General features: G+C 44.2%; 2 protein-coding genes and 1 pseudogene across 2 annotated transcripts; all 3 read right to left on the bottom strand.

Annotated features, from left to right (window-relative positions):
* Positions 1–20: 20 nt before the first annotated feature.
* LOC120664961 (carnosine N-methyltransferase-like) lies at positions 21–7,992 on the bottom strand. Its single transcript, XM_039944361.1, has 18 exons — positions 7,801–7,992; positions 6,828–6,900; positions 6,701–6,744; positions 6,385–6,427; positions 6,055–6,282; positions 4,251–4,406; positions 3,766–3,831; positions 3,409–3,453; positions 3,228–3,307; positions 2,681–2,745; positions 2,516–2,582; positions 2,317–2,430; positions 1,883–1,956; positions 1,375–1,472; positions 1,163–1,222; positions 1,014–1,082; positions 874–927; positions 21–504 (listed from the first exon to the last, which is right to left on the bottom strand). Exons 1-18 carry the CDS (start codon positions 7,878–7,880, stop codon positions 433–435), a joined length of 1,488 nt encoding a protein of 495 aa, XP_039800295.1. The 5' UTR covers positions 7,881–7,992; the 3' UTR covers positions 21–432.
* A 314-nt stretch (positions 7,993–8,306) lies between these two features.
* LOC120664962 lies at positions 8,307–9,847 on the bottom strand. The gene is made up of 2 exons (XM_039944362.1): positions 9,141–9,847; positions 8,307–9,067 (listed from the first exon to the last, which is right to left on the bottom strand). Exons 1-2 carry the CDS (start codon positions 9,648–9,650, stop codon positions 8,351–8,353), a joined length of 1,227 nt encoding a protein of 408 aa, XP_039800296.1. The 5' UTR covers positions 9,651–9,847; the 3' UTR covers positions 8,307–8,350.
* Positions 9,848–12,210: 2,363 nt separating this feature from the next.
* LOC120667643 lies at positions 12,211–12,993 on the bottom strand (annotated as a pseudogene).
* Positions 12,994–14,661: the final 1,668 nt, after the last annotated feature.

Here is a 14,661-nt window from a genome sequence, read left to right on the forward strand (position 1 = left end):
AGTGGACAAAGTTCAAGAAATCACGGTAGAGTCCAATTCACAAATTATACACCTTTGGAGACATTACTTGTAGATCACGAGTCAAGCGTCACAGTTCTGCCATTAATGCATCTCCGTCCAAAGCAATTAGCAGACACCTTGTAGGCTGGCTAGCTCATACTTTTCTCCTATGCCACTTAGACAAGTGCAAGCAGAGACTTATCTCACTTTCCTATGTGACGCCAATTATATTCTATGTGAATCAGGCAGCTAATCTGGTATGGCTATCTAGATTTGTCGTTTGTGTAAAGTTCGAATACAATGGTGAAAAAAATGATCGCCCGAACTGATCATCCCAGTTGCCCCAGCCTGGATAAACAAGCACGGGACAGATCCAAGTTCAGCCAAAGCTTGTGTACCACAGATCACACTCCATGGATGTTGATCTTCGCTTCAACAACACTTCTGAGCCTTTGCCCGCGATCCATTCTTCCTCATTGTCCAGAATGCTGCACGGTATCGATTCTGCAACTCAATTGACGTACAAATAAGATTTTGGTTATCGTACAAATAAGAGGTGCACAGACATTCACAATAAATCGGCAGGGACTGGAATGTCAGACGGCAATCAACAGAATTCAGCATAGCTATAACCCCAACTTTTCAGAACTAGAGCCTTCAAAAGTTAGATTAACCTACATACACCTAATCATGTAAATATAACAATACTTCAGTCATTAAAACTTACCCAGCCCAGCAGCTATTATGTGAAATGAGGTTAAAATCAATGCACGAAAGTATGAAATCATAGAATGCGCCTCACAAATTAAAAAACACTAGCTATTTGGAGATACTGAATTGGAAAAAATATCAACTTAAAGATTCGAAGGTTACCTGCATCATTGCTCTCATATTTGCAGTGTAAGTAGTTTCTATCATTTTTTCCACCTGCAAATCAATATCAAAGTAACCCCCGAGAACACTAACAGTTTTTCATAATCAATCAAATATAAATTTAATGCATAAACCCTCACCTCCATCACGAATCCATAATGATAGGCAACCTTTTTCACATCTTCCAAACTTAGTTCGATAGACATATCCTGAGTTCAAGGAGATAAATCAGGCAACTTCAAAGAAAAGATACAGCTTACATTGTGCATAATGGAAATTAATTAATTACATCATCTGGCCCATATGAATCAGCAAAGTGGTATAGAAGAGGACCCACGTTTATCCAGACCTGTTGGTTGAAATTAACACAAAGAATAAATATGAGTGGAAGAACAGCTTTAACAATGATAAGTTTACAAAAATCGCTGAACTGTGAACTCTGCAATATTGGTTTACAAAAGGTAAATAGTTCGTGATGATTCATAGAGCGGAAGAACTCACCCCACCATCCTTCAGAACTTTTGATATGATCTCAATATATTCAACAATATTGTGTGCCGTATCCAGGAAGAAACAAGTTACAACAGCATCCCATGCAGCTGGAACAACAGATAGTATTGCAAAGAATGTTCAAATTGCATTGCTCCATCATACAGATTCAAAACATAAAATTGAGAAATAAAGGAAAAAACATTGAACTTCAGCCTGGAATCAGGGTTGTAAGGCTGTAGCAAATGGTACTACATTAAGATCAAAGGAAACATAAAACTGAGAAATAAAGGCAAAAACATTGAACTTCAGCCTGGAATCAGGGTTGTAAGGCTGTAGCAAATGGTACTACATAAAGATCAAAGGAAACACAGAGCTATGCTGATTGTGAAACACACCCCTATATTTAAAAGAATGTTAGATTACTTAAAAGTATGTTAAAATTAAAAAAAACATTTTGAACTCATGCTGTCTACTATCTATATTCATAAAGAATGTAAGTATCATTGAGTCATCTCACATTCTTGGCTTTCCTCACTGTAGACCTCTACAAAATCCCCAGCACACATTGAAAATCCCTCCGTGATACCTGCACTGTTGATAGAAAAGAGGACTCAGACATACATAAGCTGAGTATCAACGCAAATAAAAGAAAAAAAGAAAATCAATATATCTCTTTTCTGCAAGACATATGGGCAACAATGCAAGCAAATACTCAGTTTTTACCTACATTATTTATAATGCCAAATGACTGAAACATGCCCAAGCGTTAAACCCGAACTCTATATAAAATGAAGTTCAGATTAGACATCCAAAATGTGAAAGCACATTTGACTACTAAATACAAATATTTCAACATCCAAAGGTCATATTTTTGTAGGGAAAGTAGGAAGTACGTCATACTGCAAAGGTACAGTAGCTACGCTGATATGATACACATGGGATAATAGGTACCTTGAGGGATGAATATCTGGAAATGAAACAGGCCGAAGTTGATCATTGTCTGAAAGAGAATTGCAGTTACTGTGTATCCAAGGATATATAGTCCATTCATTAGCCTCTTGGGTGCTGGTAAGAATAGAAATAGCATTAGCATTATAAAGTATGAATAGTAAATAGCTGGTTGTAGCTTATATTTAATAGATTGTCATACTGGTTCAGGATGAAACTTGAACAAATCAGCATGTAATATGAGAACTCATTCCCCTGGCTTACAAAACCTGTTCAAGGTTTAAAAAAAAGTACAACATCAAGAAATATCTCAACAGTCCCCCAAGAACTTCAGCTAATTTTATTATCTAGAGTTTTATTGCAGTACCCAGAGAAGATATCTCCAGAGCCAATCTCCCAAGCCCAGCACCAGGGACTAGACATGAAGGAGGCCTATGAAGTTCGACAAATATAAATATCAACAAAGAGTAACAGTGAATACCAAAGTATCTTCTGTTTATTTCCTAGGTTGAGATGCTTGCAATGATCATCCCTAGCTAGCAAAAGGTATAAGTATAGGTGATAATGATATGCTACATAATTAAAAACATACGAAGGCAATCTGTGAGGAGAATTTTGCTAAATTTTTGTTCATATAATGCTTAGATTAAGTGGACAATTTGAAAAAAACAAAGTTACAACCTCACAGAGTTGTGGGCCATGATTGAAGGTAAAAACAGCTTTTTTGTCATTACTGATAACAAACTAGCACACCTAGAACAGCAACATTTACAGACATGGATGCACAATCCATGCAAGCACAGTTGTGAGCAAAGATTAAAAAGAAATTAATGTCACAAAAATATGTCATTGTTAGTTTTCACTGCTGAAAGATCAGGGAACCTCATTATTGAAGCGACAAGGGGAAGGTTTACCTCTGATTGCTACGGTTCGGAAAAAGATGATTAAGCTCCTCGAGAATGGGCTTGTAGCACTCATCACGTTCCTTCTGACCCTGGAAAATATAAATAAAAAAACAGCAGTATTTTCAATAGTGTATCAGTGTACTGGAAAAGAACTCTGCTTCAACCTATTTACAGTAGAACAGAAAATTACCTCCTCAGCCCAATCTCTCACGATATTTCTTACAATGCATCTTACCTGCATGAAACATAACAAGATGACTAATAGAAGCAGCAAACAATAGAGAATGTCCAAGACAACAAGCAAACTGGTGAGTAATTGCATATATGGGGAAACCATCAAGTTCGCACACAAATGCACACAGAAATCAGAAAAATACAGAAGTTTCAGCAGTTAAATTTCATGGGCATAAACTGGAAATCATTTCAAATGAAAAGCAGCAATGTTGCATACTTCTTTGGTTGTCAACTAATATACCCTTGGCTAACTTCCACTTATACAATTGTATCATCACTCTATCTGAAAAATGGATTGAATCAGAACACTTACCTTGTCAACATCGATTGGAGGAACATTCAACTTGAACAATGAATCTGTGCAATGTTGTGGTGTTACCTAAAAAAATGAAACAGGAATTCATATCCCATAGATATTAGAACAAATTATCTGTGGGCAGAAGATACCACAAGGATTTAGAAGAGTCACTGAATCAATGCATGATGCACAGAAAAAGGTCAGTGCTCATCTGCTCGATAGGGTCAAAAATAGTTTGCAAAATGATGTGCAGTATCCTGTCTTAAAATGTTTGGAAATTTGATTCTGTGCAGGTATCTTGGCACAATTGATTAATTATGGCAATTTGAAATCTACACGCGTGTACACAATTTCAGTTGTACATGGAATATTTCCCATTTAGAAAGCACGCTATAACCTTGAGATTCATGATAATGAAATACAAATATGATAGCATAATAATATCCCGCATTATGCAATTGAGAACTATCAACAGCTTACATCATGCAAGCAGAGCTTACATTATCAACAGCAGAAGATGAAGAGACATCTTTATCTTGACAATAAGCAGCTGTGCTTGCATCTGCATCACCGTTACATGATACATTTACACCTTGGGATGTTCCCAAGTTGCTGCCAACAGGCTGGGAACAGCCTGCCATGTGCTCTTCCCCGTCCTGTTAGATATTTATAGAGTAAAAAACATGAGAGCTCCTCAAACTTGTCTCGAGATGTCATCTAGGTCCCTAAACTCTCAAAATGCATTTTTAGTTCCCTAAACTTGTCCGGAGATGTCATTCGGATCCCTAAACTCTCAAGATGCATCTTCAGATCCCCAACTTGTCTCAATGTGTCATTTCGGTCCCTAAACTCTCAAGGTGAATTTTCATATCCCTCAAAATGAACTTTTATTAAACTTTTTTTTTCTCGAACATGCAGGAGAGCTGTGTATCTTTGTATTAAGAGAGAAAGAGTAGTCTAATTACAAAGAGACGCTCCATACCTTGGACAAGAGCAAGGAGCGCACAACCTAAAAATAACTTAATTTACAGAAAAACCTAAGGGCAGGACCAGACCGACAGAACCACCCAACTCCTTAGCCATGGACCACCCCTAACTCGAGGTAGAGGATAGACAACCCTTTGGCCCCGGCGAACTGCCAAGCGTGCGCTTCATACTTAAAAGCCTGCACAGCCTGCTGTAAGTTGGGTGTCAACCCATCAAACACACAAGCAATATGCTTCCAAATGATCCAAGCCCCAAGGATACAGAAGGAATTGAAGCCTCTCCTAAGATGTTTCTGCAGTTTCCTCTCGGCCTTCTTCCACCAAACAGCAAAAGAGGATCTCCTGGTGGGTGTTAGTCTAGCCAAATCAAGCTGCTGCAGGATGGCGCACCAAAATTGCCTTGCAAAAACACAGGACATGAGGATGTGTTGGATTGTTTCCTCCTCCTGGTCACAGAGCACGCACCACTCAGGATGTTGCAATCCTCTTTTTAGTAAACGATCTACTGTCCAGCAGCGATTCCGAATAGCTAGCCAAACAAATGTCTTACACTTCCCTGGTGCCCATGACTTCCAAAGCCTCTTCCATGGTTCAAAAGTGATAGAACCCACAAAATAACTTCTATAAGCTGATTGCGTAGAGAAAGAACCTGAGGCCTCGGGTTTCCAACGATGTACGTCTTTAAACTATTTTTTCAGCCGGTTCATTTAGAAATCTTACCCTAAGACCATTTTAATTTTGAATTAGCTGCTTATTAATCATACATCATGGGTTAATCTAGATCATTTGATATCAACGGTAGACATCAATGCTAATCTTGAATATTTCCTACTAACTATATATATTTTGTGTGCGCTTTGTATAAATTTAGTAAGATAATTTATTCCCATTCTTAATAAAAATCAAAATAGCAATTTTATTAAATTTAAAGTAGCAAAAGAGTTTTTCATTAACTTAAATAGCACAACAACATTTATATTAAATTAAAAAATAGCATCTTGAGAGTTTAAGGACCTGCATGACACCGCGGGACAAGTTTATGGACCTAAAAATGAATTTTGAGAGATTAGGGACCTATGTGTGACACCTTGAAACAAGTTCAGAGATCTGAAAATGCATTTTAAGAGTTTGGGGACCTAGATGACAAACCAAAACAAGGTTAGGGATTGCTGGTGTACTTTAATCATATTTATATATTTAATCAATCAAATTCTACATGCAACACAAGCAACAGCGATCACCAGTGAAATTATCTTAAAGTGAATTGTGCCCGAAAGCACCCATCTACATATAAAAGAAGAATTCAGATTGGTCGTGCCTTTTTATTTTCAATTTCTCTTGAAGATTCATGAGTCTTGGCATCTTCTTTGGGGTTATCATGCTGCCCATCCAATTGCGAATTGCTTCTGGAGATAGACATTGTCGAGTAATCACCCCTCCCACTGGAATGAATGCAATCCACATGACTGTGGTCATGCATGTTTGATGGATGGTCATGACCATCGGCATTTACATACTGACTCATGTCAAAAGGAGGTTCAAATGCCTGCAATTTTTCATTTTTAATAATGCCATCATGTGCATTGCAATTTTCAACAAACATGTGAATTGCAGATATCACCAGATAAACAGTCTCAAAAGATCATACCTCAAGCATGTTCATGATAAAAGCTGCATTCATGGATATACACCTGTCAAGCAATGAAGTGTCAAATAAATGCAGCAAATCTATCAGCAGTAAGCATAAAGGCCTTTTTACATACATGATTACAAGTTGTACAGCAGTATCAAACCAAAGACAAGTTAATCAACAAAAACTGGAGAACTATTCTGAAGCAGCATTGGCTCAAATGTTTCAATGAAGAGCCCCGTGAAGATAGAGCATGTTGAAAAATCTCATATGCAAAGCAGGGGAACTATTTATCAGTACTATATAAGTACAAGCATGAAGCACAAAATGTTACCATCTGAGTCTTTGGTACTTCAGACCAAGGTGGAAAAGAAGTTCCTACACAGAAATGGCATAAGTGAGAGAGAGCAAAGAGAAAAGGTTAAAAGAAGGAAAACATGTGATGATTATACAAAATAAACCTTGTGCGCAGGAGGAAGCATTTTGAATGATCTCTCGTATCTCTTGACATCCCTTTCTGCTGCATCTTGATAGCTATTACAACCATAAAAACAAATGTTTTAAACTTTGATCATGGTAAAAGGGTAGGGCTACAATTCTCTTATCGAGCAGAAACTGATGTTGCATAGGTAAAAATTCTAACCGGGCCAACAGCTGACAAAAACTAAACATGTCTTACAATCCTGCATTCAACATTTTAAGGATGGTAGATTGATCAATTACATCCAAAATGTTTACATCATTGAGTATTAAAAATATCAGACTGCCATCAAATGCACCCTCTAATGGCCTCAATCAACAACCAAAAAAAACAGCATAGTGCTAGGAAACACCAACATCACTTAGGTGTATCTGAATCTTTTCTCCCTAATAAGATGAGGATAACAAGTCAATGAAAACCAACAGAAACGTCACTTGGTCTAACACAATACGCAGGGAAGCATATCTCTCTATTCACGAGCACTGATTCACTATTCACGCAAGTACCGCCATGCGCAGGGAAGCATATCTCTCTATCCATGAGCCGTGAGACTTGGTTGCACTCGAGAACTCCCAAACAGCGTAGTCGGTAGTCCCTTATTCTCCAGTGTGTGTGTGTGTGGGTGCGCTCCCCCTCCTGTTGGTTCCCGACCACCATTCAATCAACTTCGGCTAGCATCTCACTCTCTAGAACCGGCGAGCTCGCACGAACCCTACAACTCGAAACAATCAAAACACACTACGCTCCACTCCGAAGTCCAAACTCCAGGTCATCCCATCGGCCCACGACTCGGACCGGCACGCGGGACCGCTTCTAGCACCGAGCACCGCTGCTTATGCACTTCCAATCAACCGCGGCGATGGTGACACCGTGGGGAATGAACGGGGGCGATTCGTACGGGCCAGTCGAAGAGGGGGAGCGGGGCGGGGATGGGGTCCGGGGGGTGCGCATACTTAGCGTAGGCGGCGATGATGCGGCGGAGGGACTTGATCTCGAGGGCCTCCTCCTGCTCGGTGTACCGCCGCTCGCTCATCTTCTCCGGCGGCGGCGAGGCGGACTGTTTTTTTTCTCCCGGATGGATTAACTGGTGTGGTGCCTCTCAAGCTGACTGACTGACTGGTGACAGCCTCATCAGTTACCTGTTCTTTTTTCCATCCGATGGCTGACGGACCGTGTCGACTTAGGCTGGTTCCAACAGCGGGTCTGCAGCCTCAGCCCACAGCCACAGCCACGTCAGCGCCACGTCAGCTCTCGCCAGCCCACTCGATCCCAGCGCTCCATCAGTCAGCCTGCAGCCTCAGCCCACAGCCACATCAGCGCCACGTCAGTTTCTCCATTCCAGACTTAACCATTTCAGAACGCGTTGCTCTATGATTTAAATTGACACAACAAAACTACTTTATTAAATTTAAAAATTTAGAAATTACATAAAAATTCGAAATAAAAATTACACAACAATTTAAAATAAAGAAAATTACATAAAAATATAAAAATTACATAAATCTACTCGTCGTCGTCGTTGAGGTGAAGCTGTTGTTGCAGACGTTTTAACGCTCGGTCATGAACCTTCTTCTGAGCATCCGTCATACCGTCCGTCGAGCGTGAACTGAGTATGTTCCACTGCTTCCACAGTTTTGCTTGAGCGTACTCGTGGGTGATCTTGCAAAGATCTTCCAACTTTTCGCCCATCTCTGCGGAATCAGTAGAAGTATGGCTGCTTGAGCCTACCTTCCCCTTACCCTTCCGCGCAGCCGCCTTCGATCTATCACGACCCGGGGGACGGTTCACCTCCTCGTCGGTCTCCCGAGAGCCGGAGCTATACTCACCGGAAGCTCCGAGACGTGATCTCTTCGACACGTCTATATTCGGCCCACCACCATGCTTCACTGACCATTTCGGCTGGTGACGGACAGCTTCCCACCAATGAAAAAGCTTAAACTCATGGCCAGCCCTTCGTGCATACCTTGCTTTGGCTTCGTCCATCACCATGTCGTCGTCGGCTCCACTTTGCCGCTTCGACACTTCTTGGTTGTATATTGCATTGAACAAGGAGACCCGTGCATTGTACATGGACCAATGATCCTTCAGTTGCTTGGCGGTGCGGTGTCGGAGTGGGTCGGTGGTGGCGTTGTAGGTGTCGCTTATTTGGCCCCAAAAGGTTGGGCCGCTCTTGCTGTTTCCGTCCACGCAATCGACCGAGTGCATCAACCAAGCATTAACCTATACAAAACTAACTTAGTAAAACTATACTTCAACTGACATTAGCGAACACGAGAAACGAATGAGGACGTACCAGTTTCTCCTCGTCTGCGGGCGTCCACTCATTCCTCTTTTTGGGAATGGCTGGACGACATGGTGCGGTCGTACCCCCGCCTTCATTCTCCGAGCCAGCGGAGGCAGCACCTCCAGCATGACCGTGAGGAGCAGATGTCGTGAATGTGGGAGGCGGAGGGTAGGGGTATGGAGGGTAGGGATATGGCGGAGGAGCATCGGTCATGGGAGCAGGATATGGATACGGTGGGGGAGCGACTCTGGAAGTGGCGGGAGCTGGAGGATACGGGTACGGTGGGTAGGGATACGATGGGTACGGATACGGTGGAGGAGCACCTATGAAAGCGCCGGGAGCTGGAGGAAACAGCGCTCGGGGTTGCGAGGGTGGAGCAGTCTCCGAGCGGCGATGGAGCGGCGAGTAGTCGAACTCCTCCTCGGAAGCATTGGTACCCGGCGTATTGTTAGTCGAACGCTCGGGGTCGGCGTTGAGCAGGTCGAAGTATGACTGCATATTTGGACTCCAGTTTGCCATGGTGGAAGAATTTGAGAGAGGAAGTGGGTGAAATGGGGAGTGAGAGGTGTGGAATGAGCTCCAACCAGCCCTCTCTATTTATAGATGAGTTGGGGACGAAATTTGTGATTTTTTGGAATTTTTTTCGAATTTTTTGGAGTCCAAACGGTCAAAAACGGCTAATTGCAACGGCTAGCTGACGTGGCGCTGACGTGGCAGCCGTTGTCCAATCACAGAGTGCCGCGTGGCAGCCGACCGGACGCGGGGTCGGTACCGACCGGCCGGGTCGGTACCGACCAGTCGGTACCGACCGCGCGCGGCTCCAACGCCGGTCGGTACCGACCGCCCGGCCGGTCGGTAGCGCTACCGCCCCGCGCTCTCGGTTTCCGCGCTTACCGACCGGCGCGGGTCGGTAGCCGGGTCGGTACCGACCGGCGGGGGTCGGTACCGACCCCCGTTGGAACCAGCTTTATGTTCCGGCACTCCGGCTCGGCACTGCTGTAGATCCCGCTCCAAAAACGGCTCCTGAAGCCGCTCTTGGGGTGATTGCTGAAGCAGCTTATTATCTGATGAATCTGGAGCTGCTTTACAAAGAGTGTGTTTAGATCACTTTACATTTTGCGTTTTTGTGTTTTTGTCAGGAAATTTTCAATATTTAAAGTATTAAATGTAGACTAATCACAAAACTAATTACAAATCTCGTCACGAGACGAATCTAATGAGCCTAATCAATCTATCATTAGAGCATGTTTACTGTAGCATTAATGTATCAATTTAGTGTCTAATCACGTTCTAATTAGGCTCATTAGATTCGTCTCGCGATTTACAGTCCATTTGTATAATGCGATTTATTTTTCGACTACATTTAGTACACCATGCAAGCGATTTACAAAAAAATTTACGTTTTGCCTTTACGGCATCTAAACACAGTCAAAATCTTTTGGCGAAACGTGGGCCTACGAAAGAAGCTGGACGAATCTTCAATTTCAGGTTCCTCCTCAGTGCAAAATGGAAACAGCATCGCCAAATGCTTCGTAGATGAAGCTGCTACCAAACAAACTTGTTTGGCACAACTTCGCTAAAAACTCTCTCAGTGAAACTGCGCCAAAGAAACGTATAGTGTCACGAACCCAACCTACACAATTAGGAGGACCTTATCCTCCTCATCCTCCCTCTTTTTCTTCTCCTTCCTCTTTTCTTCTTCCTTCTCTATTTTTCTTTCTTCCTCTTCTTGATTCATGTCAAAATTTTGATAGGAACTTAGGGGGGCCATTAGGCCGGGGGCGCGGGGGGGGGGGGGGGGGGGGGTTGGAGCCCTCTAGCCCGCTTTAGACCCGCCCCTATTAGGGTAGGCCCAGTGTAGAGTTTTTATGGGTGCTAAGAAGAAATTTGCATGAGGTGATTGCTTGGAACCGAAAGCTAAGGGGTTGTTTGGTTGCCTTATTCCAGTCCGGCCAGGCACTCCGCATGCAAATTATGAGTGTTTGGTTGGCTACACTAGTGGTCGAGCCAGACTCCTGCGGTGCAAGATGGGCGTGTTTGGAAATGTAGCCGTGGCCAGCCTGGCCCAGCATCCAGGTCGTGGCCAGCCAAAGCCTGGAGGAGACGGGCCACCTCTCCTTGTTTGGTCCACTGGCCCGACGCGACCTGGGCTGCTTGTGGTCGTGTTTGGAGCGCACCTGGGAGCCCGGCCAGCAGCCCAATCGCCAGCAACTGCCTAAAAAGAGTGTTGTTTGGTGGCCGACCAGGCTGGGCAACCAGCAGCATGACACACATATCACACATAGATGAACAAGACAAATATGATCACAACTGAATAATAATCACAAATGAAAAAATGAAGTATGACAACTGAATATTTCTCATACTTGATCACAAATGAATTATCACAACTCAATAATAATCCTCCAATAATTAACATGTTTTACAATGATCTCAGCTTTCCCAAGTGACATATTCAGCTTGTAAGAGAGAACAAGGAAAAAATGTGGCCTAAGCATGTAAGAGATTTGCATCATGATTTGGTAATTAAAGGTGGCCTCAGCTTTGTGATATGGTGGTGCACAGTTTAGATTACATTTATTGGTGACTGCTATCAACAGAAAGACAAAACATGAACAAACAACCGAGAAGAGGCAAATCCCAACAGAAAAAGCAAACATTAACAAATCACCAAGAAAAAGCAGCCACCTCGTGTACATATTTGCATCATAGTCCATTTAAAATCTCTCTTGGTCCACCAAGACAATGACAGCAATGGAACATAATCAAAATCACAGAAAATGAAGAATGATTGCAATAAAGTCTGAATGTAGCCAACAGAGGCTACAAATAGTCTTACAATACCAAGTTGTCCTGAAATGTTTGCATCCAACTAACTAGATCAAATAGTTAGCCACTCTCTCAACAAAATAAAACCCCAAAAGGACAGCAGCAAGTTAGCCAAACTACCTTCACAAGATCCTACAGTCTAGTGTATCAATTGTAGTCAAAAGAGGAGAGTGGAGGAGGGAGGTGGAAGAACTATACATCTCTACCGTCAACCCCCTCAAATTCCATGCATGCCAGCACTGGAGCAGAACTACATGTAGTAGTTCTTGGCTAGGAAGGTCCTAAGCCAAAGAGCCCCATGGCTGTCAGTCATGCCAACAAAGCCCCTGCCTTGGGCCCTGTTGTCCAGCAGGTAGGTGCAGGCTACTATTAGTGCCTCCTCACTAAACCCAGGACTCTCCATCACAGCTAGGTACAGGTTAGCATCAACATGGGCTGGTCCAGTCTCCCTAAGGGCATTGGCCACATTGTTCACTGCATCAGACATGTTAGTGAGCAGGAGCTTCTCATCCTCAGTGAATGCTCCCCTCTTCTTCTTACCACCAACTGTTGATTGGGTCAAGACCTCGGTGGCCTTGATGCTACTGGGTATGTCATGGCTAGATGGGTAGTCACTAGCAGTCTTGAATGAAGTGCCCTCAATCTTTGCTGCCATACTGTCATCTTGGTTCTACCCTAGTGCCTCACCAGAACCTACAGCATACTTCCCAGTGGCCATTCCATGGCCAAAGATTGCCTCCATCTCAGTGTAAAACCTAATGGGACAGTCAAGGAACTCAGCATCCTTAGGGTGGTCTTGCACAAGGGTTACAAGCTAAGGGTTGCTGTAGTGCTCAGAATCTAGCATGATTGCACTGTTGTCACTGTCCCAAAGAGTCCCACTCAAATCTTTGAGTTTAGGGACCTTTGCCCACTTTTGCCTCCACTTCCTGAGGTGGTTGTCCACTTGAGTAGGGCTAACAATATCACCAGTGAACTCACTCAACTGTTTGGCCACTAGGTGACGGGGGTGTAAACCCGGGATCCCTGACATGCCCGATTCCTACAGTGACAGCCCAACAAGCCTGTTGGGCTCACTGCGGTGTAGCCCGCCAACCGGCGCAGGCGACTGCCTTTCTTCAGAAGCCATCACGGTCAAGGGCCAGCCCTCAGAGGACACGTGGAGGCCTTCCGAACTAGCGCCCCGGGTCAGCGCCGTACCAGGCGACCCGAGCCGTGTGCTCCAAGAATGTCACCCCATGTAATGGGCGTGCCAGTCAAGCCAGGCCCCGTACAGGCTCCACGACGCCCGCTCCTCTCCTCCCACTGCACGAACGTGGTCTACAGGGACTTCTGACAAGGGCACAGTGCCAGCCGTGCGGGCCCGTGACACAACGGGAGAGGGTGTCAACGAACATCGCCTCCCACGCCGTAATGATGGCCTCCCCTGCAGACTACTCCATTACGCCAGCAGGTGTGACCGGATGGCCCCACCTGGCCGCGGCAAGGCACCCCTCACCTGGCGTGCTGTCCTTCAGACAGAAGCTACGCAAGGAGGACGTGCAGTAGCTCTGCGGATAAGAGGCATAGGTACAGACGGACAAGACGGGAGATGACCCCCTGAGCGACCGTCCGAGTGACAAGGCCACTCCGACTGGCCAAAGATGGGACAGCACTTAGACAACCCAGTGCCCAAGAAAACCAACCGGACTCAAGCCTCCCCACTCCCAACTGATCGGGTGGGCCCCGACGACTAACAAAGATAAATAAAGGACTCCCTGGCGTAACCAAGACACAATGATAGATATATGTAAATAGGGGGCCCACCTTGAACTATAAAAGGGAAAGCCTAGGAAAGGGTTGGACTCCTAGAGGTTCGACACTGCCCGAAAAGCTTGTAAGCTCCCCTCTGAACTTTGAGCACCCGGGCTCGAGAGCAATAGAGCAAGAACACCACCCCCCATACTGGACGTAGAGCATTTCTGGCCCGAACCAGTCTAAAACCTCGAGTCTTTGCGTGCTAGACCATATCCGATCAAACGCACAACAAACGAGCAATCGAGTAGTGTATTAGTCGCCCATTCTTGGCAGCGACACTAGGTTCACATCCTTATCCTTGAAAACCTTGTCTGGCCTACTACCATCACTCAAAAGTTGTGCCATCCTCCTTAGGACAAATCCAGATGAGGCATTGTTTCACCTCATGAGTCCAGCAGTTGCAGCTGCTGCTGGTGAGGGAGCAACAGGAGGTGCAGCAACTGCAGGTGCTGCTGGTGGGGGAGCAACAGGAGGAGACTCATCAAAGTGCACCTGGACATACCCATCCTGACCACTAGCATCCTCAATACTAGCAGGAGCCATCCTAATAGTCACAACAACATGAGGTCATATGAAGAGACAAGACAATAGCATAAAAGCGAAATAGCACACATAACATCAAATATGGGTCTCAATTATGTCCAAATATTATTACATCAGCATCACAAATCCAAGTGTTCTAGCCACGGCCAAGAAATTAGATATTACAAAGAATTAAGTAACATTAATCAAGTCCTATGAGTACCCCTCCCATCCCATATTGCACTGCAGATTGCATCTCTCCTAGCTGCCATGGCTTGGGAGTCTTGGGTCAAAATGTCATCAACAGGTTGAGTGTCATGCTCCAAAGGTGGCACCCATTGTTCAGTGGATTGGACAACTTCATCTACCCCATAGCCTAGGA

Source organism: Panicum virgatum, chromosome 3N, assembly GCF_016808335.1.
Source record: "Panicum virgatum strain AP13 chromosome 3N, P.virgatum_v5, whole genome shotgun sequence".
Taxonomy (NCBI): Eukaryota; Viridiplantae; Streptophyta; class Magnoliopsida; order Poales; family Poaceae; genus Panicum; species Panicum virgatum.

Bases quoted from the DNA above. Each gene is read 5' to 3' on its own strand.
- LOC120664961 (XM_039944361.1), bottom strand. From the start codon at position 7,880: ATGAGCGAGCGGCGGTACACCGAGCAGGAGGAGGCCCTCGAGATCAAG. The intron at 1,473-1,882 runs GTGAGATGACTC...CTGTTGTTCCAG, and splicing joins CAGTGAGGAAAGCCAAGAAT to CTGCATGGGATGCTGTTGTA. The intron at 505-873 runs GTAACCTTCGAA...ATTGAGTTGCAG, and splicing joins ATATGAGAGCAATGATGCAG to AATCGATACCGTGCAGCATT.
- LOC120664962 (XM_039944362.1), bottom strand. From the start codon at position 9,650: ATGGCAAACTGGAGTCCAAATATGCAGTCATACTTCGACCTGCTCAAC. The intron at 9,068-9,140 runs GTACGTCCTCAT...AGTTTTGTATAG, and splicing joins CCGCAGACGAGGAGAAACTG to GTTAATGCTTGGTTGATGCA.